Here is a 23,551-nt window from a genome sequence, read left to right on the forward strand (position 1 = left end):
GGCCCGCGGCCGGCGGTTCCGGGGCTCCCTACACTTCTCCCCCAGCCCCGGAGAAGCCTGGACCGACCACGCCGTGGGGCTAAACCCTCCGAGTCCGGGTGGGCGGACTCGGACCCCGCGGCGCCCTCGGCCCCCCGCAGCCCCGAGGACTAGCTGGCCGCGCACACGTCCCGCGGGAGAAGTAGGCCGCTCAGGTTTTCCTATAGCTAAGCCTCAGGTCCTTCCGCTGGTTGTTTCAAGAACGTAAAAGAACTACCTATTTATGTTTCCCTCCTACCCTCCCCCCACATTCAGTGGGCCCAAGAAATTACCTTCTAGGAAGATACCTCTGTGTGCCGCTGCGAGTCCTCCGGCAAGGAACCGCGAGGGGCCCCAAGAGCCGTCACCACGCTGACAATTAACCTTAGATAGCGACTACTTCATTTAGAATATAAAACATGGAACCAAACTCTGGAATTTATTTTATTCTAGAAATAAGGGCTTTCCCCTAGCTTTTATGATTTTAAGAAATCCTGTTTGGAAATGATCATCTTACATGACAATAATTCAGATTTATGAAATGCCGCAGGCTTTAAGCGAAGCAGGCCCAGTGCTGCGGTTTTGCTTAGCATAGCCGAGGTAGACGAGGTAGAACGAACTCTCTTCCCAGAACCTAATCCAGGCCTGCGCTGAAGCTTTTCTGATTTGGGTAGAAAGTCTTTGGGTATTCACTGGGAAATCAGGTGAACTGGTGAATGGGTAGAGAGGTTGTGTAGTAAGTCGAATATAGTTTCATGTTAATGATAGAATCCAAGTGATGGCTAGAAGGCCGCGGTGACGGAGTAATAAAATTCAGTTTTTCTGTATGTTTGAAAGTTTTTCATACTAAAATGTTGGGTGGGGTAAAGGCTGGTTCTGTGTCAAATTTGGTCAAATCCCTGCTGCGCATTAGCTGTGAGATTGGAACAAAAGGCCCAATACTCAAATAACTGCATTTTCTCATCTGCGCACAGTGGATGGTTACCAATCTCGCAGAGCTGGTAAGAGAGGGAACACCGTCAAGTTTTCCCCCAACTCCCATGGGCCCTCAAATCGAGGGCGGCCCCGAGGGGTGGGGGGAGAGAAACACAAACCAGCAGCAGGTCCTAAATCTCTGGAGTTGGCTGGTGGGAAACGCCTTTAAAGGGGCGAGGAGCGGCAGCACCTGTGTTTACTCGTGACCAGGTGGCCGCCAGATTGTGTGTGGCTTAGCCTGGAACCTCTTAATGCATGACTCCACCCCGAGAAGGTGCTTTCAAGGACACCCCAGAAGCAGAATGCCTCCCCCGATGCCCGCCAGTGCTCTAGGGGTCTGAGGAGAAACCTTTTACGCCCAGAAATGACAGCCGTGTTCTCTTGACTACAACATCCCACCTCCAGGCCGTTTAATTCTTTTTGCCGGTTTCATTTTAGGAAACGCGATCATTACTAGCGAACCCTGAGGAAACCTTCTGTAAAATATGCGGATTTAACGAGAAGCGGTGCAAGTGTTCCGTACTGCCTTAGCGACTGATGACAGCCATCCAAAGCGCCGGGTGCTAGAGGGACAGAACCCGGGCGGACAGACGAAAATTCTGTGGCGGAGCGCTGAGCCGGAAGGGGGCGGGGCCATAGAACGCCCCGCCCCCGGCCCTTTGTGACGTGGAACAATGCCTGCCACGCGTCGGAACTCAACTGCTTTCACAGCGGCTGGGCACAACTGACACGCGTCAAGGAACGCCGTGTCATCTGAGGCCAACTTCAGGAATCATGCAGTTTCTATTAAGATTAATCGTTTTCTTTTATGTATGGGGCATTTTTACTGCTCAGGGACAAAAGGAAGAGGAGAGCTCAGAGGAAGTGAAAATCGAAGTTTTGCATCGTCCAGAAAACTGTTCTAAGACAAGCAAGAAGGGAGACCTGCTAAATGCCCATTACGACGGCTTCTTGGCTAAAGACGGTTCGAAATTCTACTGCAGGTAGGAAATGCTGTGAATTGCCCCGGTGTCCAGTTAATGCATGAAATCTAGGCTCCCTCTACCAACCAGAAGCTAAGTGGTTGGTTAATTGGTTTGTTCTTGTTATTTAACAGTAAGAGTTGAGACTTTTATTCCTGGGGGTGGGGGGGGGGCATTCCTACTGATATGCAGTAGTTCCCTATTGAACTATTACTTTTTAAATTATTAAAAATGTTGACCCAAGAGATTGTCGGAAATACACTACATACAAACGCACCCCGACCACCGCCACCACCCTTGGGATCCATAGAAAGTAAGTCATACTGTCTGTAAGGACGTTCTCAGCATTTTTTTTAGCCATTTGTTGGAGTCTCTTTACAGAGGATTAGGTAGGGTACTTTAAGAGATTTTATCTGGCCTTCAGAAGCATGATATTTACAGACTGAGGGCTACTTTCCAACTGTATCCAAAAACCAGGACAACGATAACTTTCACTGGTGTCTTCTGGGCCCTGTGTTCTCTCATCCCCCCCCCCCCATCTCACCACTGCCTGCTCTGATTTAATTGATCGTTTATTACTCAGAGGAAGAATGGCTTTTCTTCGTTGGTGCTATTACCCTATAAAGATAGGATTGGGGAAAGTCAGTTCTTTCGATTTGGAAGAAAATAAATAAATTTAATAAGAAAAGATACAAATTTTAATTATTGTTCAAATGACTTTTTGAGGCTAAACCTGCACCATCATTTTTTTAGAACAAACTCAGAAAGATTAAATGAGTTATTTGGACAAGCCATGCAGCTAGTTAGAGGCCGGAGACCCATTAAAAAGGTAACTATTGAATAGTTTTTGCAAGATGGCAATAAAAAAGATAATGACATGACTCCTAATGACTAGCTTTGGGCAAATCATACTTCTTTCTGGCTATTATGAAAGAAGTTTGAGCCAAACATCCCACTAGGGGGTTCAGAACGAATATTAATATGGGAAAAGAGAGAAGACTCCAATTTTAAATTATAACCTCACGTCCAGATGTATTTTTTTAAGATTATTTATTTATTTATTTGTCAGAGAGAGAGAGAGAGAAAGAGCACAAGCAGGGGGAGCTGCAGGCAGAGGGAGAAGCAGGCTCCCCGCTGAGCAAGGAGCCCAATGTGAGGCTTAATCCCAGGACCCTGGAATCATGACCTGAGCAGAAGGCAGACGCTTAACTGACTGAGTCACCCACATGTCCTGTCCAGGTTTATTTTAAAGTTTGATTTTATTTTTCTTAAAATCAGCTTACCTAAGTGTTGTTTTTTATTATAGCCGGACACAAAATGAAGGCCACCCCAAATGGTTTGTTCTTGGTGTTGGGCAAGTCATAAAAGGCCTAGACCTTGCGATGATGGATATGTGCCCTGGAGAGAAGCGGAAAGTGATTATACCCCCTTCATTTGCATATGGAAAGGAAGGCTATGGTAAGGTGTTTTAATATTATATCTCTAAGTTACATTTAAAAATAAGTCATAGCTTTGGGTATATATCCAAAAGAATTGAAAGCAGGGTCTCAAATATTTGTATACTCATGTGACTAGCAGGACCATTCATGAATAGCCAAGAAGAGGAAATAACCCAAGTGTCCATTGACAGATAAGTGGATAAACAACACTTATACACATAAAATAGAATATTATTCAGCCTTAAAAAGGAAGGAAATTATTCTATATGCTACAACATGGATGAACCTTGAGTACATTAGACTAAGTGCCCAATCACAAAAAAACACACTGTATGATTTCACTCGTATGAGGTATGTGGAATAGTCAAATTCAAAGGAGAGTGGTTGCCAAGGTGCTGGGGAGAGGGTGGAATAGGAGAAGTAGTTTAATGGGTATAGAGTTTCAGCTCTCCAAGATGAAATAGTTCTGGAGATCGGTTGCACAGCAATGTGAATATATTGAACTGTACAGTTAAAATGGTTACAGTGGTAAATTTTATATTACATGTATTTCCCACAATTAAAAATTTTTGAATCACTAAAAACAACCAAATAAAATAAAAAACCACAGAGGAAATAGTTACAGAATCATAGGGCCCAATAAACTAGCTGTATCTAGTCCAGTCCAGCACGGTCCCCACTTTTTACGTATAAAGAAAATAAGACATCGTTGGAAGATAGCTCTCTGGCCAGAGTTCTTTCCCTCATATAGTGGCAGTACTCATAAAGATCCTGTATATTCTATAAGCTCTACCTTAGTCATTTTTTTTGTTTTAGTACATATTATTTTATTAATTATTACATAAATGTCTAGTATATACCTTAGGTAAGCAGTACAAAAGTCAAATTCATAAGACTTGTGAAACTGAAACATATGATCTTAGAGTAAAAAGACAGCACTGGAACATAGTAAAAAGAGGATCTGAATATAAAAAGCTGTCAGGGCGCCTGGGTGGCTCAGTCGGTTAAGCGACTGCCTTCGGCTCAGGTCATGATCCTGGAGTCCCGGGATCGAGTCCTGCGTCAGGCTCCCTGCTCGGCGGGGAGTCTGCTTCTCCCTCTGACCCTGCCCCGCCATGTGCTCTCTCTCTCTCTCTCTCTCTCTCTCTCTCTCTCTCTCATTCTCGTTCTCTCAAATAAATAAAATCTTTAAAAAAAATAAAAAGCTGTCAGTCACTAATCCCCAAAATCAGGAGCAGCCTTGAAATGTGGAAGAAATGAAGTGCTTCTTTCAATATCTTACCTATTTTTAAAATCCTACTGTAAGATCTGAAAACCTAGGTAAAGCAGATAAATGGGGAAAATTTTTGCGACTACTGTGAAGACTCACTAACCAGTAATAAAAATGACCTAGCCATAGAAATAGACAAGTAGCCCACTAACAAAAAAAAATACAAATGACCTCTAAATCTATGGGAATATTTAGTTTCACTAATAAATAAAGGGAAATCAAAACAAAATGAGACACCATTTTCACTCATCAGATTGTCAAAGGCATAAAAGTTAGCACAGGTATAGAAAACCAGCGTTCTCATGCATTATCGCTGGGAATGTAAGTCACTCGACCTTTCTAACAATTTCTATCAAGATTTAAAAGCACAGGGGCGCCTGGGTGGCTCAGTCGTTAAGCCTCTGACTTAGGCTCAGGTCATGATCCCAGGGTCCTGGGATCGAGCCCCGCATCGGGCTCCCTGCTCCGTGGGAAGCCTGCTTCTCCCTCTCCCACTCTCCCTGCTTGGGTTCCCTCTCTCGCTGTGTCTCTCTCTGTCAAATAAATAAATCTTTAAAAAAAAAAAAAGATTTAAAAGCACATATCCTCTGACCCAGTAGTTCCAGTTACAGGAATGTACACACAGGTACATATAAAAGAATATTCATTACGGACTTTTTTTTGGTAGCAAAAAACTGGAAACTGCCTGAGTATCCATCAATAGGGAATTAGTTAAATATGATATAGCTATACAATGGATTATGGTGCAGCCAATAAAAAGAATGCTATAGAGCCATATGTATTAATTTGTTAAAAATAAAGTGGGATGGGGCGCCTGGGTGGCTCAGTCGGTTAAGCGTCTGCCTTCTGCTCAGGTCGTGATCCCAGGGTCCTGGGATCAAGCCCCACATCGGGCTCCCTGCTCTGTGGGGAGCCTGCTTCTCCCTCCCCCTCTGCCCCTCCCCACCCCTCCCCCGCCCATGCTCATTCTCTCTCTCTCTCTCTCAAATAATAAATAAAGTGGTATAGAATGTATTCATGCAGGAAGTATTTATTGTGCATCAATGCCAGGTCCTGTTCCAGGCCTTGAGCATAAGCCAATGTCCAAAGAAGAAACCATTTCCTATCCTCAAAGATCTTACATGTGAGGGGGGGAATTTCACATGTGCATCATGAATCTACACAGCTTATATGTGGAAGGATACGCAGTCGTCTGATGACACTAAGTGTTCCTGAGAAGGAAACCTGAGGGCCAAGAGTAAGGAGATTTCTTCTCACTCTCTAATATTTTGTACTGTTTAAATTTTTTGCCATGTGCATGTATCAATTTTTCTAAAGTTAAAAATTTTTTAAATTGCCAAAATTAAAAATGGAGCTGAATAAAGAGGGAAAGTTTTTAAAAGGGGAAAAATGGTCAGCCTGGCAGAGGGATGGTTTTTACTTTGCATTCTCAATTAGGTCCTTGCTCACTGTTGCTGTGTGAAGACTATAAAGAATCATTCCCTCCTCTTAATATTTAGAATCCTTGCTAACTCCACCTATTTGAAATATTTAGTATATAATTAAAGTCATTAAAGATTAGTTTTCTACGATGAGATACTGTCCTAACTCCCAAATATTTCGTTGAATGGCACACTTTCTTTGAGGCTGTTTTGCTAACTCATTAATAGTAGCGATCCCCTCACCTGTTCTTTCCAGCAAGAGCAGGGGATCCCTGCCCCAAACTGGATTGCAGGGAGGTTAGTGGCACAAGGCAGACCCAATCAGACTGAAAACTCCTAAAGAGACAGTTCCAGGTAACTACAGCTTCATTCTCAATGCTTTTGGCCAGTCATTTGGTCTCATCAAAATAGCTTCCATGGAACCATAATTTGCATATCCTATTTTTAGTTGTAGAGGGATCTGGGAGAGGGAGAGAAAAAAAACTGAAGATAAATTAAATTGAATGCAAAACTTGCCCAAAAATATTGTCATGAGTTGAGGCCGATTCCAGGCAAGCTGATACAGGCAAAGTTTGCCTTTTAGACTTTTTAATCTCATTTTAACCACATCCCTCATCAATATGTGCTCATCCATTCTATCAGGCCCCCTTTCCCTATAGCAAATGACCACTTAGTGATCCTTTTTGTAAACTAGTTTATGCTTAGCTATGAATGACTACCCAGGCTGCCCAAGCTATTAATAAACCAGACCCTTGCTGCAGAGAGGTACAAGTTTAACTTTGAAGAAGGTAGTTCGTATTCAGTTTGAGGTGTCCCCAGTAAACATAAAAATGATGAATCTCATTAGTAACACTGCCAGCACTTTTGTTTTACACATAAGGAAACTGTGGCCCAACAGAAGTATGCTCTTTGGAACATACTTAATTGCTGGTTTACCTGCATTACAATAGGTAGGATTAGCTTACGTAAAAACTGCAGTGGAGACCATACATAATGCTTACAAACCACTTCTTGTCAAATAAGCTTCTTTAAATAAGTTGTTATTGAGACCTAACATGAGCTATAACTTTATTTTAGGCAGTACTTGAAGAAGGCTTTCCTCTGTGCAGTATCCTTGCTTCATATGACAGAGCACCCTGCATGACTTGAAATGCATGTGACTTTTTAGTGCTTTAATTAACAGTACACGTGGTATGTATAGATTCTTTACATTAACTCCTATGTCTTTGATCTTCTCTAAATACAAGTAATTCTATAGCAAATTCACGTTTTTCTCCTTTTTATGCTCTAATTTCTTTGTAAGACAAAACCTAATTGGCAATATTTTCTGTATTTACAGTACAATTATTCAGAAACTTCATATGTACGTGTAATATTTTTTCTTAAGAAATTTGAATTTGTGTTTTGAGGTTGTCTTTATTATCATTAGTTATTTCCCTGTCGTAAGGATATTGTAACTGGACAGAATAGGAATGGATTTTGTAAAAATGATTGTTGAATTCATCTCCACCTTTTTTTATTCTAAAGTCAGGTAATAGGTGGTGACATAGCTTGGAACTTCATTAGTCATGGGATGCATGAGTAGATTTTTCTGTGTCCTGGCTTTGGAGATGACTGATCCAGTTCTCCTTTTGGCTATAACTTTCAAGCTCTTTTCTCTTTGGGTTATATAAAAACTTTAGCAAGAATTCTCGACTTTCATTAAAGAAATTACTGTTTCCTTCAGAGAACAAGCAGCCATTTTAAAAATAAGCCATAGGGGCATTCATTCAACAAATATTTGAGGTGCCTATAATGGACAAGACTCTGGGAGACTCTGAGCAATATTGGTGACACAGACTAACCCCTGCCTCTTAGCACATCATTTCTACAGGTTATTTTTATGAAATGGTCATCTGAAATAGCCCAGAGCTTGCTAAGATCATCTGTGACGTGATGTCACAGATGAGTGAATAGGTTAACTTTATTCAAGAGGACTGTTCAACTTAATACTTAAACTTTTTATTGTGATTAGAGATTTTATAAAATTGTTACTGTTATTCTGTCATTGCACTTATTTTTTACTGTCTACAAAGGATTTGAAAGACATATTGAAACATTTTATTCATGCTTCCAAATAACTATACAATATCATTTTTTAAAAGATTACTGATATACACTTTGAAATTTTTCTGCCCCTGCATTTCTTCTCTGCACTAGCTCTCTTCTGTATAATAATGGGGCATAGTAATAAAAATTTCATGAGTTGTATTTATTTTAATTCAATCAGGGAATAATGGCCCATGAGGTCCTTAAAACTGATTTGGTTTAAAAACATGGAAAAAAAATTTCTTAAAAGTGTTTGGTAAGCAGTTTTTATAAATATGAAATAATATAATCATAATGTTATAATGGCTGTTTGTGAATAAATATTTGAACATTATCTTCATGTAAGTTAAACTGTTAAAAATTATACCTTTAGCAGAAGGCAAGATTCCACCTGACGCAACATTGATTTTTGAGATTGAACTTTATGCTGTGACGAAAGGACCACGAAGCATTGAAACATTTAAACAGATAGACACGGACAATGACAGGCAACTCTCTAAAACAGAGGTAATTCAAACAAATTCTGTGTGTACAGTCTAATTTTTTCATCACAATTTAAATACATCTCTGTTACATCTGTTATTTTTTAGTTCTGCTGAGCATGGCTGATTGCTTTGCTTTTATAGAGCTGGTTACTAAAAAATCTAAGCTCCAAGAAGAAAATGTGCTTTTTCAATATAAAACTTGTAATGAGTCATCCTGTTCAGTTGCCTTTCTCCCTGCCAGAGAGTCATTAAAATACGAAGCTAGGGGTGCCTGGGTGGCTCAGTCGTTAAGCGTCTGCCTTTGGCTCAGGTCATGATCCCAGGGTTCTGGGATCGAGCCCCGCATTGGGCTCCCTGCTCAGCGGGAAGCCTGCTTCTCCCTCTCCCACTCCCCCTGCTTGTGTTCCCTCTCTCGCTGTCTCTCTCTCTCTCTCTCTCTCTCTCTGTCAAATAAATAAATAAATAAATAAATAAAATAAAATACCAAGCTAATCTCTACAGGGCATTTCCACCTTCTAGGCTACAAGAACAGAGCTTTTTCAAGCAGCACCATAGGAATTTGTAACACTGCAAATAATTTCTACCTCACAGGGTTGTGGGGATTACATGAGATTAGGAAAAGAGCTAGCAAGAATTTGAATTGTGTGCACTAGAAAGTTGTAAGCAGGAGCCAGGAGTTCACGAACTAGCTTCTGCGTTCCAGTTAGTCTTTTTTTTTTTTTTTTTTTTTTTAAGATTGTATTCATTTAGGGGTGCCTGGGTGGCTCAGTCATTAAGCGCCTGCCTTCGGCTCAGGTCATGATCCCGGAGTCCTGGGATCAAGCTCCACATCGGGCTCCCTGTTTGGCGGAAAGCCTGCTTCTCCCTTTCCCACTCTCCCTGCTTGTGTTCCCTCTCTCACGGTGTCTCTCTCTGTAAAAATAAATAAATACAATCTTTGATTGTATTCATTTATTTGTCAGAGAGAGCAAGCACAAGCAGGGGGAGCGGCAGGCAGAGGAAGAAGCAGACTCCCCCTGAGCAGAGAGCCCAATGTGGGACTCAATCCCAGGACCCTGGGATCATAACCTGAGCCCAAGGCAGATGCTTAACCGACTGAGCCACCCAGGTGTCCCTCCAGTTTTTCTTATATATGAATTGAGGGATTAATAAAGATGTCAGAACAATAATAGTCATTTTCTTTTGTACTTTCTCAGTACCAAGTACTACTATAAGCACATTAGTATGTGAACTAACTTAATCTTTGTGACAGTTTATGAGATAGACACTCGTCATTATCTCTATGTTATAGAAGGGGGAAATGATGCCCAGACTAAGTAACTGGCGTAAGGTCACACCACTCTAAGTGGCAAAATCAGACTGCAACCCAGCAGTCTGGCTCTGCTACTTTGCTCTTTCTTTCTTTCTTTTTTTTTTTTTTTTTAAGATTTATTTATTTACTTTAGAGAGAGGAGGGGCAGAGGGAGAGAGGAACTCAAGCAGACTCTGTGCCGAGCAAGGAGCCTGACACAGAGTTCGATCTCACAACCCTGAGACAAGACCTGAGCTAAAACCAAGAGTTGGCTGCTTAACCGACTGCACTACCCAGGCACCCCTGCTACTTTGCTCTTAACCATGGCCTACCCTGCCTCTTTCGGGGGAGTTTCCAGCATAGATGTTTCAGGGCTAATGTTTGTACTGTTGAAGGCTGGTGCCTTACTTAGTCCCACCTACTATACCCTTTTTGCTTACATTGAATAACCCAGTTGTCTCCCCTCTTGTTTGGAGACAGTTTAACATGCATGACTCTACCACCTAAGGAACAGAAGGTACCTGAGTCATTGATTTCAAGAGACAAGTAAGCCCTCTTTCTCTGTTTCTTTTTCCTCTCCCTCTCCAGTCCTTCCCCCACCCTGATTCTCCTTCCTCCTCCAGGATATTAGTAAGGACTTTCCCCTGAAGCTCCTTTGTTGCTCAGCTGTGGAAGAGGGATATGTGAATGAAACGATCCCCTGTTCCTTAAGTAGAAGGACAATCAGAGGGGTGGCAAATCCATGCCAGTACATACTTTGCGTTGACTCCTCGTGAGTTTTAAACAGCAGCAGATGAATTCACACAGCACCCGAGAGCTCAGCCTGTGCACACAGACCATTCGTTACCAAATGAACACAAAGAGGCACATTCTGCAGTATGAAGACTCTTCAGTAGGTCTTGTGGGATCTTTAGTTCTTTCTGGAAAATAAAGGTAGAGAAAGTCCAGAATTCAGTGACCTGCTTAGCAACAATCTGTCCAGATGTCTCTTAGGTATCAGCTGCATTATCACTAGATGGTAAGCGTGACTTTCACATGCGTGAATGATAATAACTGTCTTTCATTGACATCTATAAACATTACTCTAATCCTCACATCAATACTACCAAAGAGATACTGTTTCCCTCCTTTTACAGACGACAAAATTGAGGTCCAGAGAGGTTAAATTATTTGTCCAAGATCACACAGCAAGTACATGACAAAGCCTAGATTTGAAACATGAACTAAAACTACCTCCCTTCATCATCAGAAAGATTGAGTCACTTATTTCTTTAGTATAAGGTGAGAGAAGAGGAACACAGTATTTTTCTTAAATTATGAAGTGGAAATAGTGTGGAACTCATTGCCAGCAAAATTAAGGTTATGTTCTTACCCGCTGCCTTTTTGTACCTCTCTACTACAGTGTACTAGAAAAGTACGTCCTGAGAGTCAGTAATATTGGTTATGAAAATCTGTTTACTTAGAAACTGAGGAATATTTGAGGTTCTTTAAAATTCTTTTCACCTACATAGGATTGCTAAGGCTCAACTGGAAGAAAAAATGTATCTCCCTCAATAGGACTGAAGTCTCACTTGAGAACAGTTGATCTATCCTTCATTAAGATCCACTCATCATTCTAAAATAAAGTCTACTCATGATGGACTGAGTTGGGATACATACTGCTAAAAACTTCTCAGAGTTCAACTTTAGCTTTCAGAAATACTCTTGCCTTAAAATACTCAGCCTTGCTGAACAGTATTTCCAGATTATTGCACATTGCTTTCTTTAGTTATTATATGTATTAGTACTTTCCAATGGAAATAGAATTGAGTCACATATATAATTTAAAAATTTTAGTAGCCACATCTTAAAAAGCAAAAAGAAACAGGTGAAATGAATTTTAATACTGTTTTGTCTAACTAAATATATCTAAGATATTTCCCTTTTTTTTTAAGATTTTATTTATTTATTTGAGAGAGAGAGCATGAGAGAGAGCATGAGAGGGAAGAGGGTCAGAGGGAGAAGCAGACTCCCTGCTGAGCAGGGAGCCCGATGCGGGACTCGATCCCGGGACTCCAGGATCATGACCTGAGCCAAAGGCAGTTGCTTAACCAACTAAGCCACCCAGGCGCCCTAAGATATTTCCCTTTCAACATGAAATCACTGTAAAAATTATCAGTTATTTTTTATTGTCTTCAAAATTTGTTGTGTGTTTAACCCTTAGAGTAGCATATCTCTGTTTGACCTAGCCACGTGTCAAGTGCTTAGTAGTTCCATGTGGCTAGTAGAAATGTCATATTACACAGAGAAAGAGTAAATACCTGTTCTTTATTTGGTCTTATTATTATAGAGATTGCCATAGTTATGTAGATTTGAAGGAGAATTATAGAAGCATAGAAAAATTAGGAAAATTAAATTTTACTTCAAAACCTATGGTTGAATTTTATTGATAATACAATATATGCATTAATTTTAGAGATTATAAAAATGCCAATTTGGGTTTTATTCACTATTAGAAATCTTTAAGAATGATTTTCTTGATTTTCCTTTCATTATGTGGACAGTATAGATTATTGGAAAACAGTTTCAACAAAATTCAGTTCATACGTTAATCTTTGAGTATGTACCACTAACCATCTATAACCTCAGGCGAAGCTAATTTGAAGACGTTTCTTCTCAGAAAAATTGCTTCAAAGGTTAAAAGAATAAAACCTCAAACAGTTTTTAAAAATTTTATATCACTTATTATAAGTAGCCTTAGAGTTGAGTTTTCTTATGTAAACATTTCCTTAAAGTTACTGAAAATTTACTGGGGTACTTTTTTGTTAAAGACATTATTTTGGCCCTCTAGATAAATCACTACCTGAAAAGGGAATTTGAAAAAGATGACAAGCCACGTGACAAGTCATATCAGAATGCAGTTTTAGAAGATATTTTTAAGAAGAATGATCATGATGGTGATGGCTTCATTTCTTCCAAGGAATACAATGTATATCAACATGACGAACTATAGTATATTTTTATTTCTAAATTGTCTTAGCTACTTACTGTACTTTATATATAAAACAAAGTCACTTTTCTAGAACTTGTATTTTGTTTTCTTCCCATGAGAACATATTTTGATCCCCTCAATATATGTAATTTTGACATAATAAATGTGCGTTATTTTGCAAATTTAACGTTCAGGAAAGGTATGATTGTGTTTCCTACTGCTTTATCCTGTGAACACGAATTGCAGCACCTTGAAATAGACCTCCATGTCCCAGTGGTCAGTTCTCCCCCTTCAGGAGATAGGAGGACACCTATGTCAAAATCTACAAGTTCTTCCCAGCTCTAACCTTAACAACATGTATAAATATTTAAATATCCAATTTTTAACGTTTTGATTGTAAAAATGCCCCATATAATGAAAATATTCATTAGGACCCAGGAATGAACATTTCATTTGTTTATACATTTCATAGCATTACAAATAGAGGGATATAAAAATCAGAGGGCTAAACAAATCTTCCTTTCGTATGCATATAGGAAAATACTAGTTGTATAGCTTTGTCCCACAGAGAGCCTTAACACAGTTTCTGTACTTTTTGGTGCAAGCTCTGGCCTTTGGTCATTATTCCAATGGAGAATGTTTATTTTTTTTTAAGATTTTATTTATTTATTTGAGAGAGAGGAAGAGAGCACAAGCTGGGGGAGGGGCAGAGGGAGAGGGAGAAGCAGGCTCCCCGCTGAGCAGGGAGCCTGATGCAGGGCTTGATCCTAGGACCCTGGGATCATGACCTGAGCCAAAGGCAGACGCTTAACAACTGAGCCACCCAGGTGCCCCTCCAACGGAGAATGTTTAAAGATAATTGATCAGACCGAAGACTTTGTGCCTCTTACATAGCAGACATGATAAAATCATACTGCTCTGAGTGTGTACTCCTTTAGACATCATTATAGATGGGCTACTTCCTCTTCCTTCTTGTAGGCCTTTAGATCTACCATCCCTAACTTTTTGTCTTGATCATTTTAAATTAATGCCATGGTATTTCTTAGTTTCCAGTTCCCTTTCTCTATGTACCTCTATCCTATGTCACTTCATTTTACGATATTCTTGTTCTTGATCATAAATGAGCATTACAAACTGCTACCCCATCAAATTTTTGAAAATGCGTAGAATTTATTTTACACAGGATATCAAATGAGGATACAAATGGGGATATACACTGCAATGACAGTTTTGTGTCATGGTCAAACGATGACATCCAACTTGTTGAGAATAGGAGGTAAGATGCTGTAGAAGATCACCCTGGTGTCAAAGAAATTGCACGTTATTTATTGGACCACGTAAGGTTTTGCCCACTGCATATGTAGAAAGGTATGGTCAGGATTAAATAGCTCTGCTCCAAACAAGTGAGTTCAAACCAAAGCTTTTTCCATTTTCTGAAACTTGCTCTTTCCAAACCATTGTTCAGTGTTCATCTTTTAACCTCTTTAGATACAGTGCCAGAAATCCTATTATCTAAAAGTTCAGGGTTAATGCAAAAAACACCAGATTAATGGATATCACATATGCATAGCACAGAGTTTGACACTTCATAAAACCAAAACCCTTGCTACCTTTCCTTTCCTCCCAAGACTGCTTCATGCCTGTACCTAATTTTGTAACTCCTCACTTGCTCAATTGCCAATTCTCGTTCCTTGACTTCCCTCAGGAAAACCTGCTCTGTTGAAATGAACGAAGTTGGTGACTCAGTATTATGTTTTGGTTTGGAAACTGCCCCCGTTTTCTATATAAAAAAAAAGTCACTAGAGCATTTTGCAATCAGTATACTCATATTTGCATTTGACTCATATATTCTGCTCAAAACACAAATACAGTGGAAGAAGATATACATGGAAATCATTCCATAATACATCCTGTTCATAATTCTATCCTTTCTGTCCCATTGTTTTCCAAGTGCTTTTAAACTTACGTTTTTAAAAATTATAGATGATATAAAATGGAGATTGATTCTAAAACTAACCACATTTAAATAAATAAAATTTTAATCATTCTACATAACTAATCAGGTATTTTGTAGTTACACGATTGCTTTATGCTTTCATAGGCATATACCCAGTAGGGAGTGCTGTCACTACATTTTGAGTTCTAGAATTTTCATTACTTTTGCAATTATTTTAATAAGGGCATATAATAAATTAATAATTTAGGTTGTTTGTGTATGCAAAATTTCAGATGTCTTATAGAGTAGATGAAAAAGATCTCTCAAAACTGAATATGTTAAATATTTTAAACATTTTTCCCTTTGGCAGTCTGTCATTTTTCTAGCATTTTCAGAAACTTTTCCCAAAGGGGAAAGAATAAAGGTGTCCTAGCTGCCTTAACTTTAAAATGACAGTAATGAGTTTTTATAAAGACAAAACGAGTGAGCGTGTGTACATCACACAATGGCATATACTGTGATCAGTCACCCTGTGAACTGTGTCCATAAAACCCCACACTGAGCTCAGTGTGCTTTTCATCTGATACCACAATTAAACATTTAGGATTATATTAAATTATTAACACATTTTTCTCATTTTACCGGACCTAGGGCAATGGTTAAAGCACCATAAAGTCACCACTTTGAATCTCTTGTCTTTCTTAAATATTAAAATTCAATTAAAGATAAAATTGATATTTAGCAAAATCACTATGTAAAGTTATCTAAAATGACAGCTGAATCCCAAATATAATTCTAAAGTAACTGGAAGATTTCATGAAGGAACATCTATATCTTGAATTTTGCATTTAAATCTTTTTTCACATAAGTAATATTAATCTTTATGATAATTTATAGGGCAGACACTATTATCATCTCCACGTTCATAAATGAAGAAAACGATGCCCAGACAGGTTAATTTCTCTTTCTTCTCCCTCTTTAATTTGCCATAATTTATCAAAGCATACCGAGATGATTCTGGAACGGTGTGTGGCACAGTTGCACCCAAAACACTACATTCACTTTCCATTTATTTCATCCTCTTGTGCCAAACATCAAAACAAGGAACTGCATGAAGCCTCACATACTTAAGGCCATCGACAGAGCACTGAAAGCACCCATAAACCGTCTCCCTTTTAAAGTTCCCCATTCCACAGAGTATGCAAGGTCCTTTTGGAATGTTGTGATTAAGCAGGTTAACTCGGATATGAGTCCCTTCTTTGAGAGAAATATCAGTCATGCTGAGATGTTTGTCAGAGTAGTCAGAAAAAAGATCATCTAAGTAAAGCTGTGAACGAGAAATGGTATCCATCACCCTTCTATCTGAAAGCACAAAAACAGAGAAATGCGTTAGAAGTCACATAAGAAATATATAACCAACCCGCCTTTATACGTACGTGAATCTAAACCATCAGTCATGACATGATTTGGCCTTTAGATTTAAATTCCTCCTTAACAGACAAGGAGTACTGACTGGATAAACTCGAGTATTAATCCAAGAAGAAAAGAAACATTTGAAATACTCTTCAACAGACATACTTCTCTCAAATAGAATATTCCTCAGTCTGTAGAGCAGCCCGAATGTTGGGGTTTCTTCCCTCTCAAATCCTCCTTTTGACACTGAAGTGACACAAAGGTCTATAAAAAAAAATGTTAGAAGATGTTATAACTTGAACAACTCATTTTATTGGGAGTTTTAGTTGTGGCTGATGAATCCTGGTACATGCCATTCATTGTATTTTTTAAGTTAAATTTTATGTTTTTGGAAAAGCTAATATTCACATGGTACGAAATCCAGACTACAAAAGGGGGATACAGTAACAAGTCTCCAGTCTACCCTGGACCCCAGCCTCAGTTTTCCACCCTAGAAGTGACCACTGTTAAGTTTCTTGAGTATACTTCCAGAAATACTTCATATATTTTACAAGTATAAAAGAATATATATGTATGTATGTATGTATGTATGTATACACATAAAATTATTTAGGCTCAAATAGTTATATACTATGCATATTTCTTTAAAATATCCCCTAGACATTATTCCATGTCAGGGTCCATATCTCATTCTTCTTAATGGCTTCACAGTATCCCATAGTTAAGGATGCACCACTATTGAACTAGTTACTGATAATAGATCTTAAGGTTACTTCCAGTCTTTCATTATTACAAGCTGAATATCCTTATACCCGTATCACTTCCCATATATGTAAGTATATCTGTAGGATAAATTCCCAAAAACATATGCACATTTTAAATTTTGATGGCTATATCAGTTCTATCAGTTTATGCTCCTCCTAACAATCAATAAAATTGTAAAAACCTACATCTGAAGTGTCCCAAATAGACTGTAATTAGCATGTTTCGTCATGTTTCTGGATTCCCTATTCTCTCCTCCCATAGAACCACAGAAACAAAAACAGGTCTAAAAATGTTTATAAATTACCATGGCTAGGGGCTCCCTTGCCTAGTCCTTTGAGGTAGCTGGCCTCCTAATCTTAAAGACCTGTGAAATGTCGAAGTCTAAAGTGAGCTATTATGTAAGGTATTATATAAGGAATACAAGGTATTCTGTAAGGTATATAAAGACAATTTTAGGGTAAGCGCTTATACTGTCAAAGTTATTTTTTAGGGAGAGTTGAGGGGGAAGCTGGCTCTATGAGAGGTAAAACTGAAAAGAATTTGGCTTTGGGTATCTTAGCTTAGATGCCCTGATATCGACAGGCATCTTAACTATCTCCCCACTCCTCTATTTGCCATCATCAAAAACGACCTATTAGAAGATCATCTATTATCTCCCCATGTAAGTCAAAGAATACTTTGTCAGTGGATTGCACTTGAGCTCTTATCTATAATGCTAAGTGGCATGGTGGGGAGTTTGCAGCTCTCACCAAGAAGCAGAAAAGAGGTAGTGAGTAAGTAGTACCAGAGGGTCTTTCCCAGCTACTTTACCCAGGCATAAGATTGACAGTGCTGGGAATATCATTCTTCCACAATTACACAGAGAGAGTATGTATGTGTTTGTTTCTCATTAAATACTTCTTAAAAGTATAATCATTGCAGTGTTTCATGCAAATTATTCACTTACCAAAGGCACCATCCAAGTAAATGAAGAGTTCAAAAACACTGAAAGCGATGGTTGTGTGTGCTGGAAAAACAATAGCTTTGTCCCTTCCCTTGGGATTCTGTTCATCCATAAAATGAAACTATAGTGAATAAGTAAATAACATTATTAAGGAGGATAACACGTAAGGATAGCTTTTTAGAGAAACAAAACATCTCAAACAATCTTACTATTAAGACAAAAACAAATTATCCCATTGAATTTAACCAAGTCCCAGTGGTCCAATGGGGTCTCACCATCTAGGGAATACCACTCACCACCTTCTCACTAACATCAGTACTAGGGCCAATGATTAGTGCAACAGCAACAGTAATGCTGACATAGACACCTTTTCTTTCAACCACAAACCAACTGTTTAAGGGCTACAGTTGTTTTTAGGCTACTCTGTCAATTGTTCTAAAGCCCCCAGAGTTTTCAGCAGCTTTCCAAAGCAGTCATCAACTTCTTTACCAAAAAAATCTCCAACAATTAAATAAATGTTTCAGTTTGTGCCCCAAACAACTCAGTGGAAGCTAAATGTAGCCACTGAACAGAACTTTTACTTGCAAAGATTCCAAAAGTTTTTCCTTGAACTCTATCTTTCTAACAACTAATTTTAATAAGACCAATCGAGTCATTGTTATGTGTCATTACTATATGAATGACAAAGACAAATAATGCTAAGCTGAGAACTAAACACAAATAACTTCCAGGAGTTTTTTTTAAGGTATTTAACATTGAATGAAGCATGTTTGTTTAATTTTAGAAAAATTGAAATAATATAAAATCAACTTTCAAAAATTCAAGTATAAAGTACATCACTTTTTAAAGTTTATTTATTTATTTATTTAAGAGAGAGAATGAGAGAGAGAGAGCGCACATGAGAGGAGAGAGGGTTAGAGGGAGAAGCAGACTCCCTGCTGAGCAGGGAGCCCGATGCGGGACTCGATCCCGGGACTCCAGGATCATGACCTGAGCCGAAGGCAGTCGCTTAACCAACTGAGCCACCCAGGCGCCCATAAAGTACATCACTTAAAAATAAAATCAAGAATTCAACATAAGCATTCAACTTTTATTTTTTTTTTAAAGATTTTATTTATTTGACAGAGAGAGAGAGAGAGAGAGGCCCCGGGAGAGGGAACACAAGCAGAGGGAGTGGGAGAGGGAGAAGCGGGCTTCCCTCAGGGCAGGGAGCCCCATGCAGAGCTCCATCCCAGGACCCTGGGATCACAACCAGAGCCTAAGGCAGACGCTTAATGACTAAGACACCCAGGCGCCCCTCAACTTTTATTCTTAAAACATCATTTAAATAGTCATAGGAGGGACTCCAATATGCATTATTTCATAAGGATTAATGTTTTGTTTGTATTATAATACACATTTAGAATCGAAGTTTTCTCAGATTTTTTTAAAAATTCTAAAACAAAACTATTACTGTGCAAAATCCTATATACACTTGTAGCTCTTTAGTCTCAACATTTGACAAAATATACACATCTCTTTAGAAATTGAGTACTTTTTAAAAAAATTCCCATTGCACATTTTTAGCAAGAGAAACCTAATGAGGGGCACCTGGGTGGCTCAGTTGAGCGACTGCCTTCAGCTCGGGTCATGAGCCCAGGGTCCTGGGATTGAGCCCCACATCAGTCTCTCTGCTCAGCGGGAAGCCTGCTTCTCCCTCTCCCACTCCCCCTCTTGTGTTCCCTCCCTGGCTGTGTCTCTCTCTGTCAAATAAATAAAATCTTGGAAAAAAAAAAGAGAGAGAGAGAAACCTAATGAGTGTGGTTTACCCGCATGGCTTCCCTGCGAATTCCAGCATGCACAGACAGCGAGCACTGTCGTGTGGTTCGAATGCTTTCCATGACCACACACAATACTGCCTTTCTGCTGCTCCTTGTCTGACGTATCAAGCTGTGGTCAAAATTAATTTTTCTAGAATAAAGAATAGAGATATTCACAAGAATCTGTCACATCTAATTACATATAATCAAGTACATTTTTTGCTGTCATGTGTTACTCATTCATGGTCCACCTTAACTAAAAGTAAATCAAGGCAGGTCTAATACAAATCAGAAAATATGCTCAATAGCTACTAGTAATCTGCCTCTCCTTTCCCTTTTCTTAAAACATGCTTATTATAGGAGCCTGTCGGAAGAGATTCCATTAGTATATTTGTTGCAAGCAGATTAGTGTATTCCTTTTTTTTTTAAGGACTTATTTATTTTTATTAGCGAGAGAGCGAGAGTGCAAGCAGAGGGAGGGGGAGAGGGAGAGAGAGAATCCTCAAGCAGACTCCCTACTGAGCACAGAGCCAGACACAGGGCTCAATTCCAGGACCCTGAGATCATGACCTGAGCTGAAATCAAGAGTCGGCTGCTTAACCAACTGAGCCACCCAGGCACCCCAGTGTATTCTTTTAATCTAATAATTTAGCAAATGAGTACAGGACCAAAGCAATTTTGTGGAAAAATTAAAAATTCTGTTTACACCAAGTGATTCTGGATATCTACCCATATCTAAAGCCTGGATGTATTGCTAATTTGTAGTTTTTCCAACAAATAAAACAAGTAAATTATCCTGAATGCTTTCAGCATTCTTTATAACGAAGTTTATACAATTAAAATATTTAATGAAAACACTGAAGCATATTAAGTATTATTCTACTGACCGCGTCGTAATTTCCTTGAGTAACGTTGATACTTCCACTTCATGTTTGGTCACCACACCAAATGAAGCTTTAACTGCAACAGAATCAGATCCAGTGACGTTAATCCCAACGTCATTCACAATATGATTGCCTCGTCTTCCATAGAGGGAAACATCTGATTCATCTTCATAATTCAGTAACTGATAAGATGAAATACCTTTATGGAAAGGAAATCAGTATTTTTAAATGTCTTGATTTCACCTAACATAGATTATATATAGTAATGCATTAATTAATATTTAAGACTCCATTACATAAATGTTGAGAAAGGTGACATCTCAAGCCAAGATTTAAAATAGCAACTCATTTAAATTAAAAAACAATAAATACATTTACATAAATTATGACTTTATTGTTAAAACATGTAAACACTATTTTTGAAGATTTTATTTATTTATTAGACAGAGAGAGAGTGCGTGCACAAGCAGGGGGAGCGGCAGAGGGAGAAGGTGAAGCAGGCTCCCCGTTGAGCAGGAAGCCTGACATGGGGCTCGATCCAGGGATCCTGGGATCATGACCTGAGCCGAAGGCAACGCTTAACCGACTAAGCCACCCCGGTGCCCCAAAACATGTTAACATCTTAAAACCTGTAAAATATCACTCCTGCTAGAAAATGAACTCTTTTTTTTTTTAATTAATTTTTTTATTTGAGTGTAGTTAACACACAATGTTACATGAGTTTCAGGTATACAGCATAGTGATTCAACAAATTTATGCATTATGCCATACTTACCACAAATGTAGCTACCATCTGTCGCCATATAATACTATTAAAATATTATTAATGAAAAAAAATTTTTTTAATTTAAAAAATAAAATAGCAACTCAATTAATTTAACAATAACCAAAAGATAGAGTACTTAAAAGAGAACTCAAGTTCTTTGTTCCACCAAAAGAACTCTGTAAGCTGTAAGATCCACTGAGTGGTTGAAAGAAAAACAGTGTTTACAACAAAACATTTGTCAAAATGTCAACTCATTTTCTAATCTAGCCTATAAAATACATTTCAGTTTACCAACTACAATAACTGAGTCATAAGAAATAAATGTAAATTACTTTCATCTCATCTGACCCTGTAAAGATAGGTAAGACTAATACCCCACTTTACAGATGAAGAAATATATTATTTTGTCATATTCTAAGTTGATTCAGTTAAAACAGTCTATAAAATATTTGAAATAAAATTATACAATAAATTTCACAAAATAGGTTGGAAAATTATTCAACCAATAAGAGATTTGATCTACATAAATTTAGATATTGTTAATCTTAATATTAATACTACTCTCATAAGAAAAGTTGCATTTATCAATGTGCAAATATTACAAATATTAGTATATACAACCGATGTTTAGATTGTCAATAATATAGCTAAATGAGTAGTCACTCCCAAACAGATATTTAAACTTACCAGCTGAAATTTCTCTGTCTCCTAGAAGAATGTCTTTCAGTATAAAAGGTGTTGAGGTAAATTTATATCTAGGAAAGAGAAAGCATCGCTTCTTTTTTACCACCAGACTTAGAGGTTGGTATTTGTCAGCCTCACTGAGGCTTGGAACAGGGACTAATCTCCCTCCATCTCCAACTTGCTTGACAAAGCTCTTGGTAGCAGCAGCAAACATATTAATATGGTATCAAGACGTCATCAACTGCAACCCTCAGATAACAATCCATACTTTCAAAGAAAACCAGGCACATCAAGACTTACTTGATTTTAAATATAATTGAACACATTAAAAATACAAAGCATGGTTTCACCAAGTAGCTTACCAGTGTACAATTCACAACACTGCCTCTCCTGGTGTGCTCAGGTAATGAATTATAGATCAACGGTGTTAAATGATACACTGAGAGCAAGTCAATTTGGAATTGCAGTCTATAAGCACTAAAACATATGCAGAAAACTACTGAGTTTAAAATACTACCAATGTCCTTGATGAGGGTTACTGTTAATAGTAGTTGTCAGTTTTGAGGAAACCTATAGTTCTACGGGAACAATGAAGTTTAGGCACTAACATTAGCCCTGGCTACCATCTACAGTGGACCTAGTCCAAAGGGAATTCCTTCAGAACTTCCCCTTGCCAATTGTGGCAACAGTAAAGTGCTATTTTGAATCCTTAGAGTATACAGGTCATTCTCCTTATATGCTACAAAACCAAGTGATTAATATAAAATATAAATTCACAGAATATAGAGAAGCAGTTGTACGCAGATTTTTATGAAATAAATGAAAGCCATATTACATATATAAATGCAGAAATAACTATATAATACATATATATCTATAAACTATGATTTAGGGGTTTCTTACTCTGTAGCTGGCACATAGACAACTCTTTGAAATAGTGCTGCATTTATTTTGTTTCATCATTATTACCTCAGTTGCTCAACCTTTAAAGAGAGTTATATCACGTTTGGGCTTGTTTTTAAGATATCGGGGCAAAAAATAAATTTTAGAAACAAATCTGAGGGCTGAAATATTGTATTGCCATAGTTATGTGGATGTTAATATATTTTGAAAAAGTGGCTATGTGAGCTTACAGTAAGATACTCATTAAAATATAATAGTAGGTAGTAATCGCGATACATACATGTACAGGGGGGATGGTGGGAGGAAGACAGAATAGGCTAATTGAAGCCTCAAATAATATAAATCAATTTGATTAGATTCAGGATTCAGCTGTTTTCACTTGCTTGCCAGTATCCAAGGCTCTCGTGTAATCAAGAAAACCCCAAAAACCAAAAAGTTGTTTTTTTTTTTTAAGGTTTTATCTATTTGACAGAGACACAGCGAGAGAGGGAACACATGCAGGGGTAGTGGGAGAGGGAGAAGCAGGCTTCCTGCTTAG

General features: G+C 38.4%; 2 protein-coding genes across 2 annotated transcripts; one reads left to right on the top strand and one right to left on the bottom strand.

Moving 5' to 3' along the window:
• Nucleotides 1-1,760: 1,760 nt before the first annotated feature.
• On the top strand, nucleotides 1,761-12,963 carry FKBP7 (FKBP prolyl isomerase 7). Its single transcript, XM_028125062.2, has 4 exons — nucleotides 1,761-1,976; nucleotides 3,262-3,413; nucleotides 8,547-8,680; nucleotides 12,780-12,963. Exons 1-4 carry the CDS (start codon nucleotides 1,768-1,770, stop codon nucleotides 12,939-12,941), a joined length of 657 nt encoding a protein of 218 aa, XP_027980863.1. The 5' UTR covers nucleotides 1,761-1,767; the 3' UTR covers nucleotides 12,942-12,963.
• Nucleotides 12,964-15,925: 2,962 nt separating this feature from the next.
• On the bottom strand, nucleotides 15,926-22,324 carry PJVK (pejvakin). The gene is made up of 6 exons (XM_028121376.2): nucleotides 22,114-22,324; nucleotides 20,664-20,859; nucleotides 19,786-19,927; nucleotides 17,981-18,098; nucleotides 16,435-16,533; nucleotides 15,926-16,218 (listed from the first exon to the last, which is right to left on the bottom strand). Exons 1-6 carry the CDS (start codon nucleotides 22,322-22,324, stop codon nucleotides 15,926-15,928), a joined length of 1,059 nt encoding a protein of 352 aa, XP_027977177.1.
• Nucleotides 22,325-23,551: the final 1,227 nt, after the last annotated feature.

The sequence above is a fragment of the Eumetopias jubatus genome, unplaced genomic scaffold (assembly GCF_037043125.1).
Source record: "Eumetopias jubatus isolate StellerSeaLion01/CBP00866 unplaced genomic scaffold, mEumJub1_p1.0 scaffold_3, whole genome shotgun sequence".
Lineage (NCBI taxonomy): Eukaryota > Metazoa > Chordata > Mammalia > Carnivora > Otariidae > Eumetopias > Eumetopias jubatus.